The 24,803-nt window shown below is 45.9% G+C and overlaps 1 protein-coding gene across 1 annotated transcript in view; it reads right to left on the bottom strand.

Annotated features, from left to right (window-relative positions):
• The window catches only part of srrm4 (serine/arginine repetitive matrix 4), a gene marked incomplete in the record, with an annotated part of 71,264 nt that overhangs the window by 26,409 nt on the left and 20,052 nt on the right, over window positions 1-24,803 (bottom strand). The window contains 1 exon segment of the mRNA XM_070555558.1: window positions 889-1,026. Within this exon segment, the coding sequence (XP_070411659.1) occupies window positions 889-1,026 (138 nt within the window).

The raw sequence follows: 24,803 nt of genomic DNA, 5'->3' as shown, positions 1-24,803 counted from the left end.
CTGTTGGTTTCCACCTCCCACTTCTCTGTAAAACGTCTAACCCCTGAAACATCAACGTTTGTTTTCGTCTCCACAGAAAACATCTGAAAACGCTTTCATGGAGACAGCAGCAACGAGTGAATGAAACCTTTAAAAGGCATTTTATGACTTATTTGATTTTATTACCATAAATCATTTGCCTTGAATTCGTTTGTTAGATAAAAATCTTTTTGCACACGAATAACCATACACATCCATAACCCCTCCCAAACAGCTGCTGGATGAATTCGCTTGACCCGTCCGGATGAGCCCGACACACTCCTCCTGTTGAATAGTTCCCTTAATGGCTGGTGCCGTAAATAAAAACCCTAACCCTGAAGCATTTGTAGATCACCCCCATGCATCTGCAAACACTCACAGCTTTTACATTAATTAGGACGTTCCTAATTCTAAATAGTGCCCTTCAGTTCTTGGCACGTGAAGGCAGCTTCTGGCTCTAGGTGCTGGAGCAGGTCAGGATCTGCGTGACACTGTGTACATTTCCTCTCAGGGTCTCAGCGTTTCTCCATCGCGCGTTGAAGTGATGAGGCTTTGGTTTTTACATTTTGTGCACCAGAATAGAGAGATTAGCTGGGTTTCCCTGTCAGATTCAAGCCCAGACGGAATTGTGTTGAGCTGCTGAAGAGCCTCATCGTCGGCTCTGTGATCTACGAAAGCACCTCCTTCCTAAAACAACCATTTGTCATCTTAAACGTGTCACACTGATCAAAACTCCCACACATTTAGCACCTGTTGATTCCTCGGCTCTCTCATCTTTGCCCAAGCACCTGTTTTCAGAGTCGAGGAAACCCTCTCGATGGTTCTGAAGTGTTTGTTTAGGCTTTGGCGGGAGCGTCGAGACTAACTCACATTCTGGCCCTGCGGTGGCGGTGGCGTTTACGTCCATTTCCTTTGATGCAGCCATTTCGGTCGGCGCTGTCCGCCTGTGTGTCAGACGCTTTCTCATGATCTATCTGGAGTGGCTGGCAGGCTGTCGTCGTTTCTGAGCTGTAAAAAGAAACAACAAAAAAAGCTTTCAGCATTTGATTTTTGTGTTTTATTCTGGCTGTAGACACAGTTAACGCTTCCATCGCCCGACATGCTCTGTTAGCCTTCCTCCCTCTGGTCTGCTGGTTATGCGTTTCACTCCCCACCATTTCCTCCTGCCAGCTAGTCTCCGGGAAAAACCCAGGTCCGTGATTTACAATTCCAACTGACGTATCCATTGAAATGTAGTTATTTACGTGCTTCAGCTGCCTTGACATTTGAGTTCATGTTTTCCATTGCATGCTGAGAAGATGCAATAGTTGAACACTCCCCCCCCTTTCCCATGTTTACCCCACTTTTCATCCACAACAAATAAAAAAGCACACTCAGAAACACTTTCACACGTTTTGGTTTCAGATCATTCTGCAAAAGTAAAAATTTCCCTTTGAAATGGGTCAAAGTTGTACCTCCACCGATGATTTGATCAATTTAAAGTTTTCTTGTGGGCACACAGTTAAAGTCCTGATAAATATTCTCTGTTTTAGTCGTGAGAGTCTAATTACACGTTCTCCTCCTCTTCATCGAGTGGCTGCTGTCGGATTGTAATGAGAAGATAATCAGAGCAAGAGATTAGTCCATCACCACCCTCGCCTTCATTTCCCCCTGCAACGAGCAGGCAGGAGCCGTCGCTTCCCATCTTCCTCACCTCTGCTTCGGATGGCTTCTCGGCGTAAGAGGAAGTGCCCCTGACGGGGATCTAATAATGTCAAACGGCAGACTGCGTGCTCCAACACGATCGAGTGTGGAAAGGTGTTAGGGGAGATAAAGACAGCCACCAGAAGGATGATTAGTCTGATCAAGGAGGCTGATGGGAAGGCAACCTTTGAATAAACTGGTGATTGGGCAAATTTCTGTCGGGCTGAATAAATGAGCTCACGCTGTCCTCTTTTATTCAACGTGATTACCTGATGCAGGAACTCAGAATTCAGTTCAGGTAATTGATCAACGTTAACAAAGACATTAATACTAGCTAAACAAATAAGTATGTGAGAAGTCACGTTTGGCCCAGAATACGTAACTTTGAAGAAGTTTTAGATTTTAATTAAGAACCAGACTTATGATGATGAAATCTGCGAAAAACAAAGTAGCGCTAATTAATTTCAGCTTCTCCTCCTACTGGTTGAAAGCAGAATTACAACTGTCGTAAACAACCGCTGACGATGAGCTAGCGTTAACGTTAGCGCTAACGGACACTAAATAAGCCACGGAGTAAAAAGATCCACACTTTTGGACAAAAATATTATTAGCAACAAAGCCAGGTCACCATCAGTCCGTGACTTCGTAGCCTCCTTCAGCTCCCTCATACGAGTGTAGCCCGAGCCGATGTTTACTCTGGTGTTAGCTCTTTGCGTCACCTCCAGAGACATTACTCTTTTAATTTTCTTTCCAGGCGCCTTCATGATACCAACAAATAAAGCAAATTTCTTCTTCCTGAGCTTTTCATTGACAGTCGGAAAACTGAAAGACCTAACTGTTAGCCTTTATATTAGCCATTGTCACAGTCAACAGCCATGGAGCTGGTAGAGACCTTCAACTTATGCACCTACAAAATAATTTCTAGTTGGTGCTGTCCAATGTGACGCTGCTCAAGTTTACTGCTGAAAAACCACTAAAACCAGTTTGAAAGCAATAGCTTAAAGAGCAAGTCACCCCCAAATCTACTTTTTTTTCTGATAAACTATATAAATGTGTGTCTAACCCCGGCTTTCCACGGGAGCCGTCAGCAGCACGTTACTGCAGCAGCACGTCATAGCTGCTGATAGGAACCGCTGTGGTCAACAGAACCTTTTCCACCGGAGCCGTCAGCAGCGCGAGTCGGCCGCGTCTCAGGAGCAGCATGTCGCGGCCTTTACGCGCCGGTTCTATTTCCTACGCGCGACGCCTCTGAAACGGGTCAAGTTCGACATTTTTGGGGAAGGAAAGACAGGAAATCGGACGCGGAAACGGAGCGAAGCTCCAGAGATTTTCAGAATAAAGAACGTACTGCCTTCCGGTTGCTTTACTTTTAAAAAAGGTACTAACTGTGCATCCCCATGAGAATTTATCACCTAGCTAGCGGTCTCCTTTGTTTTTCAGGTCCGTATTGGCGATTATAAAACGGACAGAACATAAAACACAAACCATGTTGTAGTTTTCTCCTGCTTGTTGTTGTGTTTACTGACAAAGTAACTCGTGTGACTTCGTGCTCTGTCGGTGACAGCTGCTCCCCTGCTGCTTCGCGTCTCGTGGGAAGGGCCAAGCAGCAGCTTACGCGAGCAAGACGTGCTGCTGCAGTAACGTGCTGCTGACGGCTCCCGTGGAAACCCGGGGTGATCGTGCTGCAGACACGTGTAGTCAATAGTTTTGTACTTTAGTGCATTTTAGTCCAAATTTAAATATTCTGCCTAAAGCTGTCAGTGTTGTGCCGTTGTCAGGTAAAAACTCTGCACTGCATTTGAATTTAAATCTGCCATCGCTATTGGCTAAGAGGTTGAAAGTGTTGAAAACTCTTTAATGTTGCTTTAAAGGCTCAGTCTGTTGGAAATGGCGCCATCTGGTGGCAAAAATTGCACCTTGACCTTTTCATCGCTTCAAAGTCAATGCCACCGTTTTGGTGTGGTGACTATGATTGTGATCCATTATAACGGAATCAAAGAGTAAGATTACTTAATGAATGTATTTATATGTTTACCTAAAACTGGAGCTTTGACAACATCTGAGTGTAATAACAACGTCCGACGAGATTAGGGTGGCTGTCTCCAGTGGTCAGTGGGAAATCAGGCGGGGTACACCCTGGACAGAGAGCCAGTCCATCACAGGGCAACACAGAGACACACACACACACACACACCTAAGGACAATTTAGACAGATCAATTAACCTAACAGTCGTGTTTTTGGACTGTGGGAGGAAGGCGGAGAACCCGTAGAGAACCCACGCATGCACAGGGAGAACATGCAGAGAGATTCCAGGCCGGGAAGCGAACCCAGGACCTTCTTGCTGCAAGGCAACAGCTTTAACCACTGCACCACTGCGCAGCCTAGGACACATAGCCATATCGCCCCAGAGATGTTCACAAGTCATTGTTTCAAGTGCTGTTCGAGTTGCATGCCACTGATGGACAGGGCCAAGTCACCAAGCTGGATTCTACCTTTCTGATTACACAACAGAGAACTCAAGTCACATACATCAAGTCCAAGACAAGTCTCAAGTCCAGGTCAATTCTCAAGTGTGGGAGCGACAAGTCCAAGGTACCAGGTTTTTAGTTTCACTTCTGATTACACAACTCAGAAAATGTTATAAGAAAATTGAGCCACACACCTTAAGATTATTTCTGGTCAGGTTTTTTGTTTTGGTGACTCAAGTCAGACCTGAGTTCAAGTCTCATCTCAAATCCTCATTTCTGGTAATAACCAATGAAATTCAATGCTTTTACTAAGTTCTTTTTTTAAGTGTTTTCATTTAAACACACAGAAAATTCTTATTATATGATGTTAATTCACATTTTGAGAAATGGAAACTAAACTGAGCAAAGCTGGAAACGCTCACGTCGTTCAAGCTCATGAAGTCCTCTTTGATCGCGTACTCATAACACCGTAAGGCTCAAATGAAATTCTTCCAGTCCACATTTGGGTTGTTTAAATTAAAACCCGGGTCCGATGCAGCGAGCCTGATCCAACACTTGACTGACAGATCAAAGCCATAAAATGAGTGATTCGCTCATCGGAGTTCTTCGTAAAACAACATTTTCCCTGTTTGTCTCCGACCCAACCTCCTCTGACCAAGCTCAGACGTAGAGATCTTCAACAAAAAGCATTTCGTTATGTTCTAGCCAACGGAAATACAAGCGCTGCCTGCCAACATTTGAACAATGCACGCAATTAAGTCCACACAGAAGAAGAAAGGAGCAGCTTTGTGCCCCTGATTAAAGCCGGGATGGTAACAGACCCCGAGATTTCTCCTTTTTCTGCTCTTATTCATTTGCCGTCATTTCGGGAGAAGCGGTCGTTGACTTCTAAACGAAACCCTTTTGACCAACGCAAACACCCGCTCCCCAGGATCTGGCCCGTGCCGTTCACCACCAGAACTTTTCAAAAGCCCTTTTCAGATAGACATTCTGGAATATGTGTGGACAATTTAATCCGGTTTTTAACCGGAACTGGGTTTTCAGACACACCACTTTTGTACCGGAACTTGTCCTTTCGGCTGCGTTCACACAGCAGGGAAAAGTTCCAGATGTCTGGGGGGGGTCGGACTTATGTTAAGCATAATTCTGCGCACACGAAGATGCATAAGAGACCTGGATGATTATGAAGCTCAGTGGTTAAAGGAATCACTGAAGCGGTGTGAAGCGCTCCGTCACGCGTCTAGGCGGTACCGTAGGAGGCGAGCTGCCGTGGTTCGCCGCATGCTACAGCAGCGAGCTATCTAGGTGCGCACAGCGTCCCCCGGTCCCCTCCTCCCTGTCCGGAACTCGACCTCACCAGTCTGAAGCAGCCACCTTGTCCGTAACAAGTCCGGACCTGTTACTGGGGCGTCGTCCGGTTAAATTACGGAAAACGTTATCCGGATGTTTGTATTCAGACACAAAGGTCTTACGGACAGAGTCCGGAACATTTCCGTTTTTCATGGCCTGTCTGAAGGGGGCTAAACAATGCTGGTGAAGGCTCTCAGTCATCCAGGTCAAGGTTCAAACGAAAGCAACTGAACTTCTTTGGTTTCTTGAAGACATTTTGCTTCTCATCTGAGGAGCGTTGTCAGTTCTCTCTGGAGTATGGGAGGGATGCACTTATAAGCTTTAGCGGTCTGTTGCTGCCTAACGAGCCAACACTACCTACGATTACCCCTCCTCCATACCCCCGGGAGTCATTGATGTCGTTAAGATCTATTGTGTTTGAATGATTGTTTTGATTAGATGCAGAAGGGTGTGACCTGGACTGAGCTGTGTTGTAGGTGCTTTAAAAACAATAAACATTTGGATTTGTTGCAGGAATTTGTTGTTTTTTTTACTTTTCTTTCACACACATGCTGGAAAAGCTGAAGGCGTCAAAGACGGTCAATCTCAAAACTCTTAAGTGGCAAAGGGGCTTTGAATGAATGCAGAAATCAGATGGATTAAGTGATGCCATTTGATGAAGAAGAATTATGCAGAGACTAATCCTCTTAAATCCAGGAGGGATTTGTTTACCAAGAAGCAGCAGGAAACAGGTACAAGGGAGACTTTGGTAAATCCACTACGAGCTCGGTTAAAAGAAAGGGTTCTGCTCCGTGCCCTTTGACCCTTTTCGCTCCTGAGAAGCGCCACACCGTACACGTGTGGTTCGGCGCGGCTTCTCTAGGCGGTGACCAGATCTGTGGCCACCCTGTCACCACCTCTCCTCCCATCCTGCCCTGTTTCTTCACTCACAGCTGATGTTCAACAGAAGGTGAGAAACGTGCAGCCAGCAGGTCTGGAGTAACGGGTTTTTTCATGTCTTCACGCAGAAAATGTGCTTGTGTGTTTTCTGTTTTACCAAATATATTCAGTCGGGGACAAACGTGTGACGAGTTTTCCATTTTCACGGAACTTTAGGTTGCCTAAGGAAGTTTTCTTTTTTATCTTTTTCTTATAATAATTTTTATGTAAGCTATAAATTAAATTATTATTTATTTATTTGTGTAATAATTTATTAATTTATCTGTATTTACAATTTTCTATTGTGCTTGTGATGTGAACTTATTGAAACATTGAACACTGCTGCTAACCACTTCTCCCTCTCCTGATAATAACTTTTTACTCTCTTTGACGTTGGATGTGCTACTACTAGTTTACCCGTTTAATTATAGATCCACTAGGATAAATACAATAAAGTTTATCTCTCACCTAATAGAATATTTACTAAGACATCACAATGTAACCATAGAAACACTACTTTGTGTGTGTGTGTGTGTGTGTGTGTGTGTGTGCGTGTGCGTGTGCGTGTGTGTGTGTGTGTGTGTGCGTGTGTGTGTGTGCGTGTGCGTGTGTGTGTGCGTGTGTGTGTGCGTGTGCGTGTGTGTGTGTGTGTGTGTGTGCGTGTGTGCGTGCGTGTGTGTGTCTGCTCTGTCTTCTCCATCCCCAGTGAGTCGTGGAGGATGGCTGCTTCTACTGAGCCAGGATTCTCTGGAGGTTTCTTCCTGTTAAAAGGGAGTTTTCCTCTCCACTGTCGCTGCATGCTTGCTTAGTATGAGGAGTGCTGTAAAGACTCTGACACTAGTCAGTGACTTGATGCAACCTGTTGGGTTCCTTATATAGGAAACTTGTTACTGATTGGTTTAATGACCTGACCTGGACTGGCGCTTTATAAATAAACTTGAAATGAATTGAACTTTGAAAGACTTTATGTAAAAAACATCCTTCCTCCTCCTCCTCATCATTATCATCATCATCATCATCGGTGCGTGCATTTTCTTTTTTTTTTCCAGGTGGTTTTGGAAGATTTTTCTTGCTTGTACAAAGATAGCAAACTATCAAAAAATAAAATAAAATAAAATAAATTAATGCTCACCAGAGGAATTTGGCATTAGAATCATTATCAGTTGTGAGTTTAGCTCAGGTGGAGGTGAGCGACATTACACAACATGTTGCTAGTGCAACGTGGGTCACCGTTCTCCTGCAAAACAAAAGGAAACTCCTTCAGCTCGTTTCCATCAATCTTGTTTTAAATGTCATAGTTAAAAAAAAGCAATGATGGAAAGTCAAGTTTTCTCTCAGAAAAAAAGATGGTTTCTGAGCAGAAACACCTCGTTTGTCTTCTTTACCCGCTGATATCCCCCAAAAACTCATCTGCATAATTCCTTCCTGGTGGCAAGTCTGGCTCACCTCAAACAAAGACTGATGTGGTTGAAGGAGGTAAACCTCTTCTGGGAAAACATTCAAAAATAAAACTTTAATTCTGCCAAAGAGCCGGCTGTTTACGGTTTAACCCTTTACAGAAAAGCCTGGAAGCTTCTCTCTTTTGTTAATAACTTGCTACAAAGACCTCGCCTCCTAAAAACACCTCCTGATGATTTATCACAGATTTTCCCTGAACTTCATTTATTTGTTTATGCTTATGTTTATTTCTTTGGCAGACGCTTTTATCCAAAGCGACTTACAATTTATAACCTATAGGGCATGTTGTGATCTGTGGGGGAAACCGGAGTACCCGGAAGAAACCCACGCATGCATGGGGAGAACACGCAACTCCACGCAGAAAGGCTGCAGCCGAGTTTCGAACCTGCAATCTTCGTGCTGCGAGGCAACAGTGCTAACCACTGCACCACCATGCATTTCAGTTAGAAGAAAAAAGCTTAGAAAATAATCAGTAAAATTAAAAACATATGATGCATGGTGCAAACATGATTTCAGAGTAAAAAATGTGTTTTACAAAACTGCTAAAGACTCCCCAGTAGGGCTGCAGGGGGCTGGTGTCCATCTCCAGGTCTCCGGTCCATCTCAGGGACACACAGAGACAATTAGAGATAATTTAGTGTTTCCAACCAACGCCCAGGTCAAGCGGCCGATGTTCAAAGCATGAGAGACAAATGTGCTGATAAAAAACTTCATGGATAGCTTTGATCCTACGGTGTGTGTGTGTGTGTGTGTGTGCTGTGCAGCAAAATCCACAGCCGTCACCCAAAGACGTACCCGCTCAGACATGAAATCTAAACGTTGAGGAGGAAGGTGATGTCGCCTCCCTTTCTGATTGGCTAGAGGTGACATTCAACAGGCAGAACCCTTGTTTCTCCCCAAACATCAGGCCGAGAGAATCCAACATGTTTGAAGGCTCAGAGCACTCCTGCGCATGCACACAGGCAGCCCACGTGTCTGAGGATGAACGCAGATCCTGTTCTCAGACCAACAAGTTCAACTCAGACTCACGCTTTACGCCCGGACCTGTGCCGTTTAGTGTTTTCTGGAAGCGTGAGGAGAAAAGTGTGCAGCTCTGTGCTTCGACGAGCCTTCTGAGAGCGTTTGGGTCTCTGAAGCTCTGAGCGGGGGCACATGGAGATGCAACAAAACCCCCGAATAAGAGCTTTTCTTCCAGATTTGTCACCGACAGGAAGAGAACTTGTGTCATTGAATTAAAGAATGTTTATTTTCACCGTGTGCAGAACAAACCTCTCCAGTAACGCAAGAAAATTTCCATTTTCAAATATTTTCATATTTTCATAATCTTTTTCAAATTTCTTATTTAAATTCAGTTAATGCTTCAAAAATAAAAAAGCTGGCTGGAGCATCAAAGGGCTCATTTTACTTTTAATAGAACGGTCTCATCGGGTTTGGCTGATGACTTAATGCAAACTTAAATATAGTTATTCTCCTTATAAAGGAATTTAGCCTTTCAACAGTCTTTATTCCATCAAATATGATCTCTATTGATGAATTTCATTCAAAATAAACATTAAAAATCTAAATGAAATAAAATGTTATAACACCATTATTAAATAAGTCATTTAAAACGTTTTCTTGGTTTTTCTGGACTGATTATGTGCAATTATGTTTTTTTTTTTTTTTGTTGATTTTCAACCACGCAGAGAAGAAAACGACTTCAAAACTTCACAAACTCCAGGATTCATCAGTCAAAAATCTACACTGGTTGACGTCTGTCACTCTTGTTGCCATGGCAGCCACAGAGGCACTGCACCCGGCTGATTGAGCGTGTCGGGGAGACGGCAGCTTTAAGGCAGCGGGTGAGTAAGAAACTGTGGCGAACGAGTTGAGGGACATACCTGGAAGGATCAATAGAGCCAAAGCTGCAGCAGCAGCAAGAAAAGAGCGTCTGGCACTCGACGGAGGAGATCTCACCTCCCGAGCTCCGAACGGCTGGAGAAAAACAACTAAAGCCTTCAAACGGATCGTCCTGCTGCTCATTTTACTTTTTTGAAGATCATTTCGTTCGACTATTGGTGCAGATTGTCTAACATAATTTTAATATTGTCTTAAAAAATTGTTGTATAGGTGAAAATAACAGTTATTTTCCTCCTCTTTGCTATCCGAGTCACTCGTGTGAGGTTCAGGAAGGCTAATAAACTCCTCATTATTGCCGTCAAAACGACCAGGAGCCATTGATCATCGTTACTGCAGGGGAGTGATGATAGCTGAGATAATTATCAGCGATGAGATGATCTACGGCCACGATTAAAACACCCAACAGGGTGGCCCCAAGCCACTTAGCCTTAAACCGCATCCGAGTTTCAGACTGGAGAGAAGAACAACTTCATCTCCACCCCAAAGGGCACGAAGCACATCCCTCACCACGCAACGTCCGGGGAAACGGAGGCTTGTAGATCAGGTGCTATTGATTAGAAGTTGAGAGATTTTGAGGCGGTCGTTCAGCTGCAGGAACACACATGGAGCCGCAATTACGCAGCAGCAATCAATTAGGCACACGAGCGAAAGAGTAAACCACGATTATTAAAACTGCAGTCGGAACCGGAGGGAAATGTCAATAGCTGTCAGCAGCAGAGACGTTGGCATCATGACATGACATTTAGAAATCTGGGCGATGATTGAACCGAGCCGGGCCTTTGACTGCGCTGGCACACTCAGAAGATAAAACACTTGTGTCACTAACATAATCCGTTTTCTTCTTCTATTGCTGCTGAGTCTGAAGCGATGTGAGGGGTTATCAAAGCTCCTGGATCCTGTTTGACCACGTTACACAGCTGTTTGTGGATGATGGATACCCTCAACAGAGCCTCGTCGTGGAGCCGGTTTCCCATTTCCCCAAATGTGTGCTGGTGGAAAACGGATTTCTGCCTTTCACAAAACACCGAAAGGATAAATACTAATCATTTTTGGGCAACTGGAATCGGACCCGATTTGGTACCGATGCTTTTTGTCTGACATGGAGCACAAAAGATGGATTGACTGTTAGATAATGTGAGAGAAATGTTAATCTAGTCCTAATTTAACCAGAGCCCACCACCCTGAGCACCGGAGAGGTGTTCTGACAGAATCGGTGTTACTGGAGGACGTAAGAAGGATCAGGAACACCAACTGGTTCCAGTTGGATGACTGAATGATGGTGTAGGAAGATCAGAGATTTGACGATGAACGAACGAAGAGCAATCTTCCTCATGAGAGAAATCCCGTGTCTTCCTCGACGCTGACCGGCCATGATGTGCTTGGATGTAAATGGTGAACGGCCTGTATTTGATATAGCGCCTTTTTTAGAGTCCTGGAGCCCCCCAAGGCGCTTTACAACACAACCAGTCACTCACACACTGGTGGGGATGAGCTACGATGTAGCCACAGCTGTCCTGGGGCTCACTGACAGAGGCAAGGCTGCAGAGCGCCAGCGCCGGCGCCACCGGTCCCTCCGACCACCACCAGCAGGCAACCTGGGTTAAGTGTCTTGCCCAAGGACACGACGACAGCGACAGACTGAGCGGGACTCGAACCTGCGACCTTCCGATTACGGGGCAAGCACTTAACTCCTGTGCCACCGTCGATGTAAACATCTGCCCCTTTAGCTCCCGATCAGATGGTGCGAGCTTCAGACATCGATGCTGAATTAAAAGAACGTGCTGCGTTTTCTCATCGGTAGCAGAAATGGCGTAAGGACGGAGTAAATCATTCATTTGATTACACTTTTAAAAAAACACACAAGTCCTGTGAGTAACGCCGTTTCTCCCGTCCCTGGATTTAAATGATGACTCATGCATGCATTTGGGAAGCAGAAAGATGACGGCGTGCACGTTGCTCACACCTGCTGGATTTCAAAAGCTTGTTTCCACCAGCGTGTGACTGTGGCTATAATCTGATGCTGAGCAGGAGCAGGTGGCAGGCGCGAGGGCTGCACAAAAACCACAAAGCAGCGTTAATTTGTGTTGATAAAACTATCCACTTCAGTTTAACCGTCAGCTTAACGTCCTTCCTGCTGATATTATAGAACATTTTCAGCCCAGAAAGACATTTTTTCCACTTGGTTTGATAAAAGGAGTTTTGCTGATGACAAAAACAATTTTTGTGTCTTTATTTAATGGTGTGGTTTCTGACTAAATTATTTGAAATATTTCTTGATTATTTTTATCAGAATGACAAGTTTGTCTGTGAAGCACGCTAATGGCCTCGGCATCAGCGCCGGTTCATCTTATCTCTCTGAGCGCTCCTTTTCTGTGGCCGTCTCCAAGTTTAGGTCCTCCACCACCTCCCTTACCCATGGTGTCCCGCAAGGTTCTGTGCTGGGGCCTCTGCTCTTCCTCCTCTATCTGCTTCCTCTTCAGCACATCCTGAGCTTCTTCAAAGGAATCTCCTACCATCTTTATGCAGACGACATCCAACTGTACATCTCCTTTAAGCCCCATGGGATGTCTAAGCTGCAGCTGTTACACACCTGCTTAGACTCTATCAGAACCTGGATGGTGGGAGCGTTCTTCAGCTGAATGAAGATAAGGCTGAGATCCTCATCTGTGCCCCAGACAAGCTGGTTCCCAAAGTCAGAGACTCTCTTGGTCAGCTTGCTTCCCACACCAAACCTTCTGTCAGGAATCTTGGCGTGACCTTTGACCCAGCTCTCACCCTGGATTCTCATGTCAGTTCTCTTGTTGGCTCTTCCTTCTTCCTTCTTGCTAAGCTGAGTCCCATTCTGTCCCGCTCTGAACTTGAGACAGTTCTCCATACCTTCATCTCCTCACGCTTAGACTACTGTAACTCTCTTTTCACGTGTCTGAGCAGAACCTCCCTGAACCGTCTACAGGTGGTTCAGAACGCCTGTGCTCGGCTTCTGACCAAGTCCTCCAAACACACCCACATCACCCCGCTTCTCCTCCAGCTTCACTGGCTGCCAGTCAACTTCAGGGTTCATTTCTAGATCCTGGTTCTGGTCTATAGGGCCTTACATGGACAAGCACCATCTTACATTGGTGATCTTCTTAGTCCCTACACCCCCAGCAGGTCCCTGAGGTCCAGTGATCAAAGCCTACTGGTTGTGCAGCACCAGGCTAAAGGTCAAAGGTGACAGATCATCTGCTGCTGTGGCCCCCAGACTCTGGACCTCTCTCCCCCTGAGCCTGAGATCAGTGGACTCAGTGGTCTCCTTTAAAAAGCAGCTGAAGACTCACTTTTGTTTGACCTTCTTCACCTCTCTCTCTTTATTCTGCTCTCCCCACCTATTCCACCTTCCTCAGGATCCACTGATTTCCCTCTTTCCTGTTCTCTCTCTCTCTTTCTAACATGTTTTAATCACAATTGTCTATTTTTGCTCATTTTAAATATATTTTTAACCATTTTCTAAATTCTTTTTTATATTTTTACATTTTATGTTTTTGTGAAGCGCCTCGTGATTTTTATTTTGACAGGCGCTATAGAAATTATATTTTCTCCTTCTCCTTCTCCTCCTTCTCCTTCTTCTTCTTCTATCAGCTACAGCGAGAGCTTTACTTCTCCACTCGGTGACTTCGCTGCAAGCCAGAGTGACTTTGAAGACAAGTGAGGTTGGTTTATTCAATTATTGCGTCCTGATGATAAAATGGGAGCAACATAATGGCTTGATTAATGTCCTTATCACGGTGAGCACAAAGAGTAATTACAACCAAGTCCAGCGCTGGGTGAACCACACATCAATCAAATTAAGGCAGTCTCCACTTGGTAGCGATCACGTTGAAAGAGAACAAATGAGTGGATGGGCTCGGACCTCTGCTTCTGGCCGCCCGAGTTTTTACTGGAGTTCACCTCGTTCAAAGTTTAATCGGGTTTATGAGTAACTTTGGAAACCATAGCAGAAAAATACACAGATGAGGTGAGCGAAGCCGAGTCGCTGTGCCAAGAGAGGTCATTAAAATGCTTGAAAATCTGTTTTAAATCAGAGGGAAAACTGTCAGAAAGCAATAAAGTCAACAACAAACAGCGTGACGACCCCATAACCTCACACCAAATCTAAGGTTAGTTTCCACTAGAGCTCAATTTGAGCCGGATCTTACCGGAACAATATCGGGGAACTATCTTATTTTGAAAGGACCGTTCCGGTAACTCACGCGACAAGCTTGTGCTACACGCAGGATTCGAATTACGGGTGAGCTAAAGGGAGCTCCTGGGAGCACTCAGCTTAAACACCCAGGCGGAGCCCGAAAACGATCCTGGTATATTACATCATCTATGTGGACTCTCCGGGGATTGTTTAGAGCTGAGAGGCGCAGAGCTCTGATGGTTGACAGATGCGCCCTGAGCCCGGCCACAGTAACATTCTCAAAGTGTCGCCCACCTCAAAAACAAATTTAACACGCGATCGTTCATGGCGGCTCGTATCCTTTCATGCTTTCTGTCTTTTATTTGTGCCTGAAGCGTTTTACTGCTTCGTTTTCCGGTGACTTCACCTCACTGGAGCGGTCTGCGTGCGGCGCGGTGTGCACTCCACTATATTTGCGGTCGGTAGATCTCCCTCCCCCCTCCCGTGCGTGTCCCAGCATCTGTTTTGCAGTTAGTAAACGTTGGTTTGACGTCAGTACTTGCGTTCCGGGAACGTTTGATTTACAAGTTAAGCACTGGTTTCCACACAAACAACGAGACCCATATCTCCTTGTTCTTCCGACTCGTTTCAAAGTTGTGTCGATTCAAATCGAGACTTTTGTTCTGCAAATAACAGAAAATGCCCGACTCAAAACACAAATGCCTGTAAATGTTCAGCGATGACTCTAATCCAGGAAAGAGACACACAATCCTCTTGAGCACAACTACAACACCTCTAGTGCGATCCCTATCACAGAAAGATTCCCCGTTAAAGGCTTCCTTTGGAAAGTAAAGCTGTATGATTGTTTGAGGAGTTAGTCTCTTTTTAGCTGCAGTGATTTCAGTTTGGAGAATCTGGGAGAAACTCTTAGCAGTAAGCTAGCCACTAATCACCACAGAAAGGCTCTGAAAGTTTGATTTGCTCCCTTCAACAGTTAACAAGGTCGGTAACAAGATGGTGCCTGTGCTCGGCTTAGCCGCAGTCACCGGCCACTTTTTCAAACTTTTCTCCACTAACCTCCTCTTTTCCACCTTGCTCCTGTCTGCGATCCTCTTCAGTAGTGTCCCTGCTACCATCTCCTATGATCGCCAGACTCTTCTGTCCTTCCGTTCGTTCACGATCGCCCAAGATGCACCGAGGACGTACCTTCCTGTTTGCTTACCTGAGTGGCGTACCGGCCCGGAGCCAAATGACGGTCCCAACCTGCGCGCCTCCAGCGATGTTTATCCAGTCCCGGGAAAACGTCGGAGGAAAAGAGGTAAACGAGCAGGAATCCAGGTGAGAATAAGACTTCTCTTAAAGCGTGGTTTATCTGGTAAACATTGACGCGATCTTCTAGCTTCTTGTCCTTTGTTTGTTGACCTGAGCGCCACTTCAGCATTCCCGCCAGGCCGCATTGGGACGCGGTTCATCCGTCCAAGTTTTTTAAGGTCGTTTTATCCTCATTCCTCAGTGGTTTCTCCTCCTGTTCCCTCCATAAGTGGTTTTTATAAACACCGTGGATCTAACCCTGCTAATCTACGTCCACTAACTCCAGCTGTTTCTGTAGTTTCTGATTCCTCCACCTCACTCAGCATGGCTCTATTAAACACCCGCTCTGTTAACAATAAGTCCTTCCTGCTCAATGATCTAATTCTGTCTAAAAACCTGGATTTTCTGTTTCTGACTGAACTTTGGCAGCAAACATCTGATTATTCTGCTCTGATTGAACTCTGCCTGAGTGGTTATTCTTTTCTTAGCCAGCCCCGGGGTTCTGGTCGTGGTGGAGGCCTAGCTGTTGTTTTCAGAGACCATCTTCCATGTCGCTCTACAACCTCTGGTCACTTTGCTTCCTTTGAACTGCAGCTGATTAAAGTCGGGCGTAAGGACCCGTTCTACTGTGCTGTGGTCTATCGTCCACCTGGTCCAAACGGTTCTTTCCTTCAGGAGTTTAGTGACTTTCTATCCTCCACTGTGAAGCTGTCCAGACTGGTGATTGTTGGTGACTTTAACATCCACGTTGATGATCCCTCTGATCTCTTTGCCATGAATTTCTCCAGCCTTATGGACTCCTTCAGCTTTACCCAGCATGATTCTGGCCCCACACACACCAGGGGACACACTCTAGACCTTGTTTTTACCTGAGTCTAAATGCTGACAGTGTTTGTCCTGAGGACGTTTATATTTCAGATCACCATTGCATTTTCTTTAATTTGTCAGTTTCTGCGTCCCCACCTCCTGCTCGCCGTATGGTTAGTTCTCGTTTTCTTAATGAGAGCACAGCTAGAAATTTTTCTGCTGCTTTTGATCCACCCTGTTCTTCTGATAACGACCCAGATTCCTTAACTTCTCAGTTTAACGAGCACTGCCTCTCCATTCTGGACAACATCTGTCCGGTCAGAACCAGATCAGTTCCTGCAGTGAACCCTACTCTCTGGTTTAATGACAGCCTTCGCAGCCTGAAGCGCCAATGCAGAAAAATTGAGCGTTTGTGGAAGAACACCCATCTCCACGTCCATCTGCTGCACCTAAAGGATCTTCTGACATCCTTTAACTCTGCAGTCAGAGATGCCAGGGTTTCCTATTTTTCCAACCTGGTGTCCCAGAGCAAAGGGAACCCCAAGGTGCTGTTTAACACCATCAGCAGCATCGTCTCTCCTGCCTCTCCTACAGCCTCCATCCACTCTGTTGCAGACTGTGAGAACTTTCTGTCTTTCTTTGTGGACAAAGTCAATAATAATGATAAGAAGAAAGTATCATCTCTACAGCGCCTCTCAAGATAAAAATGACGAGGCGCTTCACAAAAACAAAAAATGTAAAAATATAGTAAAGAATTTAGAAAATGATTAAAAATATATTTAAAATGAGCAAAAATAGACAATTGGGATTTAAAAGAAAAAATGTTAAGAAAGAGAGAGAGTGAATAGGAAAGAGGGAAACCAGTGGATCCTGAGGAAGGTGGAATAGGTGGGGAGAGCAGAATAAAGAGAGAGAGGTGAAGAAGGTCATACAAAAGCCAGCTTGAACAAGTGAGTCTTCAGCTGCTTTTTAAAGGAGACCACTGAGTCCACTGATCTCAGGCTCAGGGGGAGAGAGGTCCAGAGTCTGGGGGCCACAGCAGCAGATGATCTGTCACCTTTGACCTTTAGCCTGGTGCTGCACAACCAGTAGGCTTTGATCACTGGACCTCAGGGACCTGCTGGGGGTGTAGGGACTAAGAAGATCACCAATGTAAGATGGTGCTTGTCCATGTAAGGCCCTATAGACCAGAACCAGGATCTTGAACCCTGAAGTTGACTGGCAGCCAGTGAAGCTGGAGGAGAAGCGGGGTGATGTGGGTGTGTTTGGAGGACTTGGTCAGAAGCCGAGCACAGGCGTTCTGAACCACCTGTAGACGGTTCAGGGAGGTTCTGCTCAGACACGTGAAAAGAGAGTTACAGTAGTCTAAGCGTGAGGAGATGAAGGTGTGGAGAACTGTCTCAAGTTCAGAGCGGGACAGAATGGGACTCAGCTTAGCAACGTTCCTGAGATGGAAGAAGGGGCATGAAGGAATAATGATGTTTGTTAACAAGCGTAAACCACACACGCTGCTCCTGATCCCAGTTTAACCAAATGAAAGGAAGCAAAACTTATTTGGACGTCTGAAATGCACGATTACGGCTGCTGCACGAGTAAATTGGGCGTCACAGCTTGTGTCTGTGAACGACATGGCACGGTTTCCTGTAGATGTCGGTTTGCTTCCTTCTCCTCACAAGCTGCTTTGTCGTAAGAAGCAGAGCGTGAATTGATTCCAGAGTGAAGCATGAAGACACAGCCGACAGAGAAATTAGCAGCAGATGAGTTTCAGGAATCACCTGCAAACCGCAAAATAAACGAACGAATGAACCACTTCCCTAACAAATGATTCGCCTGCAGCCTGATACGAACGACAACAAGGTGCTCCCTCCATCATCCGGCTGCCATTTTGTAGTTTCTGGTCAGGAAATCCCGACATGTAGTCCATTCAACACACCTGAACTCGTGCTTTTCCGTCTCTTTTCATGCATCATGAATCCTGCATGTGCATCAACTAAGTCTGAAGTGATTAGAGGTTTGAGTGTGCGAGGCGGAGAGAGGGAAGTAGTTGAGTTTAATTAACAGCTCGTGAGCCACACTTCCACATCGCGCTTTTTCCAGCGTGAAGGGGCTAAATGAAGATCCTACTGCAGAGGCTCTTGTATGTGGAGCGCAGCTAGCGCTGATCATTTTGCACCCTGTGTTTAATTAGCACAACGACGACACGAGAAACAGAGGCTGCGTCGGGAGGAAGCTCTGAGGAAAGGGTTTCTGGTTGGCTGGAAGGAAGTTCCTGCAGATCTTATGAAAGAAAGGAAGATTAAAATCTTTGCGATCCAAAGTTGGATCCGTTCTGAGTGTGCTTGCTGGAAAGGAACTTCCCTCAACGACGGAGCCGAACGTCCTCTTTCAAACCCACAGCTGACAGATGTCCCCAGAATGAGACGTCTCCGCTGCTTCAGGGTCAGAAAAGAAAGTTTCCGTTTTTTTTTCTCCTAACGGAACAAATAAACTTTTGCAGCTCACTTCTTCCAATTAATGGAGTACAAGACAGAAAATAAAACCGCCATCTGCCTTCAACTTAATCAGCCAATTAAACGAGCAATATTTCACGGCGGCCGCAAAACAAGCTGTAAATAACTTTTTCTGTGACGCTGGAGCTAATTTAAAGTCTGCTTTGACAGACCAGCCGCCACATCTCTGTGCATTAAGGACCTTCAGAGCCGCCTTTTCCCACTTCAGCCTCCAATTATCCCCCCATCACATTTCCATGTAGCTGCTCCGAGGGAATAATCTCCAGCGTTAACTAAATGGTTGCACACACCTGTCTGAATGCTGAGACCTCTACGGGCCAACAGATTGGGACCCATTGCTTTGGCATTTCAACCCCCCCCCCCCTCTTTCCGCCTTAATGAGCTGCCAGGGTTCCACCTTAAATTGTGTCAATAAACACATCTGGTTTGCAGCTGGCCTTGACAGGTAGTCCGGAGCTGGATGGGGCCATCAACACGTCTGTGTGGGAGTGGAGGGAAGGAAGCAAATGCACAAGTAATTCAGAGGAACTCTTGTGAACATCCTGGTTTTCCTTTTCAGCCCGATCCCAAACTGGGAATTTCTTTAATATGTAAAACAACCATGTTAATTATTCACAAAATCCTGCTCATGGTTGCATTTGTCAGAATTTGTTGGAGATTCAGATGAATCATCTAAATGATTAAAAGTAGAGAGAAAAAGAATTGCTTTATTCTTTCCAGTAGAATGAGTTTACATGTTTTTAACAACATCTGCTCTTGGTAATCGGAAAAGGGTCGAATGCCTTCTCTGCGACAGGGATGCGGTCCTGCCCCAAGTGGAGGAGTTTAAATATCTCGAGGTCTTGTTCATGATTGAGGAACAGATGGAGCGTGAGATCGGCAGGCGGATGGGAGCTGCATCTGCAGTGATGCGGGCGTTGTACCGTTCTGTTGTGGTGAAGAGAGAGCTGAGTCGGAAGGCAAAGCTTTCAATTTACCGATCGATCTACGTTCCTACCCTCACCTATGGACACGAGCTCTGGGTAGTGAGCGAAAGAACAAGATCACACATGCAAGCAGCTGAAATTAGTCTTCTCTGCAGGGTGGCTTGGCTCTCCCTTAGAGGGGCTCAGAGTAGAGCCGCTGCTCTTCCACATTGAAGGGAGCCAGGTGAGGTGGCTTGGGCATCTGGTCAGGATGCCTCCTGGATGCCTCTTGGTGAGGTTTTCCAGGCATGTCCAACCGGGAGGAGACCTAAAGGTAGACCCAGGACACGGTGGAGGGACGATGTCTCTCACCTGGCCAGAGAACACCTTAGGATTCCCCGGAGGACGTGTAATTAGACTCTCACGACTAAAGCAGAGAATATTTATCAGGACTTTAACTGTGTGCCCACAAGAAAACCCTGCTTTGGGTGCTGTCCCCGAGACCCAACCCCGGATAAGCGGCTGAAAATGGATGTTTTTGGTAAAATGGGTCAACTGAACGAGTTTGCTTTCGTTGAAAAGTACACATCTTCCATTTTTTATTGATTATTTTCACTTAATTTTCTTAAAACTTGTAAAAAGAAAAAGATTTTTCCTTTGAGATGCATTTCAATTGTCAGCTGCAGTCTTCCTCAGATGTGCCTCAGATGTGGTGCAGCTGTTTTTCTCGTTTAGGCCTGGTTTTAAAAGCTGTTGGACGACTAACAAAAAAGGAGACACTTAGGCAATAAAGAATCATGGATAAAAGACCTTTAGTCCTACTGTGTGTGAAATTTCACACATGAACAATCCAGACAGAAAGTCTAGCCAAGCGTGGGGATCAAACATGACTTCGGATTCAGGTGCGTGCAGCGTGCTTCGGTCACTTCGTTTTCTGACCGGCTACATGTCGCATTCAGCAGATAGCACGGCCGTTCGTCCACAGAATCAGAACAAGATAATCTAACATGTTTAATTTACCAGCTTAATGTTTTTCCGACGTCCTTCCAAGCAGACAAACGCACTCCCAACACACCACACACGGCAGGTATATAGATCAGATTAACCTTTGGAGCCATTACAGGAGTCTGGGAGTCCCTAAGAGGGTCAGAAGAGGAGAATTGGGTCAAAAATGGATATCGTGACACCAGGCAGAAGGCGTGGCCAACACATTTATGTTTATGTATTTAGCAGACGCTTTTGTCCAAAGCGACTTACAAGTGATAATCGGCATGTTGCCCTTGAGGCTAACAACAACAACAACTTGACATCAATCATGGAGAGGAGGGAACAAGGAGTAGACAGTAGGGGGGGGGGGGTGCAGGGAGGGTGCTAGTTTAGAAGATGCTCTCTGAAGAGCAGGGTCTTCAGGAGTTTCTGGAAAATTGAAAAGGAAGCCGCTGTTCTGGTAGTGCTTGGAAGGTCATTCCACATTTGTGGAACGATGCATGAGAAGAGTCTGGATTGTCCTGAGCGTGGTGTAGGCACTGCTAGCCGACCATCCTGTGATGACCGGAGCGGCCGGGCCGAGACGTAAGCCTTTGCAAGAGGATTCAGGTAGATGGGAGCCGTACCATCTCGGACTTTGTATGCTAGTGTTAGCAGTTTGAATTTGATGTGTGCTGCTAGCGGTAGCCAGTGGAGCTCAGTGAACAGAGGGGTGACGTGTGCTCTTTTTGGCTGACTGAAGACCAGACGCACCGCTGTGTTCTGGACCATTTGAAGAGGTCTCACAGTACAGCCTGGAAGACCAGTTAGAAGGGCATTGCAGTAATCGAGGCGGGAGATGACAGTAGATTGCACCAGGAGCTGGGTGGCATGTTGTGTTAGGTATGGTCTGATCTTTCGTATGTTATACAGCGCAAAGCGGCATGAACGAGCAACAGAGGCAACATGATCTTTAAAGGTCAGGTGTTCATCAATCACAACACCCAGATTTCAAACAGCCTTTGAAGGAGCCAGAGATAGGAAGTCATTCTGGATTGAGATATTGTGCTGTATGGATGGTTTTGCTGGGATGACAAGTAGTTCAGTTTTAGAGAGGTTGAGTTGGAGATGGTGGGATTTCATCCATTTTGATATGTCAGAGAGACAGTTTGGTATTTGTGCAGAGACAGTGTGGTCGTCCGGTGGAAATGACAGATAGAGCTGGGTGTCGTCTGCATAGCAGTGGTAGGAGAAGCCATGTGATCGAATGATCTCACCCAGTGAGGTGGTGTATACGGCAAAGAGGTCCTAGTACAGAGCCCTGGGGGACTCCTGTGGCAAGATGGTGGAGGTGCACAGTAGAGGATTGTCCAAGCCAAGATACACTGAATGATCGTCCTGTGAGGTACGATTTAAACCAGACACTGTATCAAACATTTGATAAAGTGGGTTGCCATTTGATGTCCTCAAATTTAGTCACAATACCATTTTAATTTCATTCGTTTTAGGATCAAACTATTGATATGAATTTAAGTGATTAAACTCAATAATTTCCCAGAAAAGAGACGATCTCTGCTAGCGTCTTAACTGAACATGTATGGTGATGCAGGAACCGGTGTAGGCTATGCAAAGAGGCCCCTGAGACAATCCACATAACTGCAGGGTAGAAGTTGCTGGTAGGACAGTGGCTGGCATCGTGTACAAGAACACCTGTGCAGGGTACGGACTGGAACCCCCCCCAAGGTCAAAGTGGGTAACACCCCCTAAGGTAGGAGAGAAGGAGAAAGCCAACATCCTGTGGGACTTCCAGATCCAGACCGAATATATGAATAAAAAACCCAAATATGTGGACGCAGCCCAAGTTACCATGGTGATCTGATACGAGGAAGACGAGCATCCTTCGTTTTACCCGTCAAGTTTACTGAAGCCTCTAAAAAGTGAAGTCAATATTCATTCATGGTAATTAAACATCACACATGCCCTCCTAAATGTCCAGATGTGAAGGCATGCTAATGACCTCAAATTAAAAACAAAAATTATTGAGTGAATGAGTGTTGAGTTAAAAATGAAATCTCTGGTTAGATCTGTCAGTGTTGTTCCTCTCACCCGCACACACTCAAGTTTCCACACCTTCTTTGTCTTCTCGAGCTTGTTCAGCCACAAAAGACACAAACAGGTGAGCCATCCCATCATCGCTCCTCATGTTCTCATCACCGCTCCGTTTGCCACCTAGCAGGAGAGCTGCTCAGGCAGATGGAGGCTCTGCATCCTGCAGAGATCCGGCAGCTCCACCACCGGTGTGATGCTATAAATGTGGCTCAGTGGATTAGTAGCCAGCCAATCGAATCCCTCCTCTCTTCATGCGCTCGTATCAGACCTCCAGGCTTCTTCGACTTTATTTTTGTGCTGCTTTGACCTTGGTTCTCCGTCTATTTGAGTCTCATCCAACAAACTGAGACTGAGATTTGTGAGTAGAATTCCAGAATCCCATAACTCCTGATGCCTGTAGGATATCAGAGTCAGGACCTCCTCCCACACCTCTTCAGCATGCCCTCAGTTTCACATCCTCAAACTAATCTCTTCTTCTTAATCTCGTCTTTCTCTCCAGCATTATTGCAGAAACACACACAGAGAGAAGGATCTTTGCCTTCGCGGCTGACACGGATTTTTAAAGCCTCTGTTTTCTTCTACCCACTCTGTAGGACTGAACGTACGGATCCGTACATGAAAGCATGTGGAGGTGTTGGTAGCGATGCCACACATCAGTTCTGGCTCTCAGGGAGACTTGTGGAAGCTCGCAACCAGAGCGTTCAGGTCGAAAGTAATCATCTGAAAAAAGAAACACGGAGGGCGAGTACGGCAGCGAGAGAACAATCAAGACCCCCGCTGACTTTCCTCGCCTCCACCCACCTCACCCCTCACCCCCGCTCGATGCTAATCAGTGTGGGAGCTGCGTCGACACCGGATCTGATTTAGAAGCAGAAAAGCATTTAGGCTGTAGTGTGGATAAATCCAGATCCACAGGTGAAAAATTAAAATAAGGTGCAAAAGTCCATTTATTTCAGTAATTCAACTTGGACTGAAAAACATATAAAGGCTTAGAAACCTGCATTTGTGAGGTTAAAGTACAGCCTTGTTGCACTATTAGACATTTTATGTTCTCTAAAGTGTTGGACAGAGGTTGAAATGCCCGATTCTTACAACCCGTGATCCAAATAGATTCGCTGCATCACAGATGGTTTTTGTCATTCATTTAGACTCATTTGACCTTCTTGATGATTTTTCAAAATGCAAAAAAGCTTGAAAGCGTAAGGACATTCATCAGCTCAGCAAGGTTTCTGCAACCTGCAGATCTGGAGCCACACGCTGCTCCTCCACCGTTCTGAAGTTCCTTCCATCCATTTTCAGCCGCTTATCTGAGGTCGGGTCGCGGGGGCAGCAGGACTTTCCTCTCCCCGGCCACTTGGGCCAGCTCCTCCGGGGGAATCCCAAGGCATCCCCTGACCAGCTGAGAGGCATAGTCCCTCCAGCGTGTCCTGGGTCTTCCTTTAGGTCTCCTCCCCGTTGGGCGTGCCTGAAAAGATCCAGGAGGTGTCCTGACCAGACACCCGGGCCACCTCCACTGGTTCCTCTCGATGTGGAGGAGCAGCGGCTCTACCTCCTGGATGACCGAACTTCTGGTCCTGTCTCTGAGGGAAAGCCCAGACACCCTGCAGATGAAACTCGTTTTGACAGCTCGTATCTTTGATCCCTTTCTTTTGGCCACTACCCAAAGCTCGCAAAGTTCTTTTTTGTAATTCAGAACCCAAATTAGAGTCTTCTCAAACACCCCGTGAGTTGCAACAGTTGATAATGAAAGATGACTCGCCTTTCAGAGTCAGAGGACTCCAAAGCGCTTTACACTACATTCATCCCTTCACACACACATTCACACACTGTAGCCACAGCTGCCCTGAGGCACACCGACAGAGGTGAGGCTGCCGAGGACAGGCACCACCAGCAGGCACAGTGGGTTGCTCAAGGACACAACAGCAGAGTTCTCTGCCAAAAGCTGGAATTGATCCTACAACCCTCTGATTGCTGGAGAACCTGCTCTACCTCCTGAGCTGCTGCTGTCTGCTAACACAGAACCAGGTTTCTTCCTGTTAAAGGAAGGTTTCCCTCTCCACTGTTGCTACATGCTTGCTTAGTATGAGGATTTCTTTAAAGTCACGGACTCAACAAGTCAGTGACTCGATGCAATCTGCTGGGTTTTCCTACACATGAAACTTTTAATTGGCATAATGAACCCAACTCAGTGCACGGATAAGTAGGTTCAACTGGAATGTTTCGTTTCTTGTGGAGGACGCTTGTGATTTGCTGTTATAT

Source organism: Nothobranchius furzeri, chromosome 10, assembly GCF_043380555.1.
Source record: "Nothobranchius furzeri strain GRZ-AD chromosome 10, NfurGRZ-RIMD1, whole genome shotgun sequence".
Taxonomy (NCBI): Eukaryota; Metazoa; Chordata; class Actinopteri; order Cyprinodontiformes; family Nothobranchiidae; genus Nothobranchius; species Nothobranchius furzeri.
This window is presented reverse-complemented; position numbering and strand designations above follow the sequence as displayed.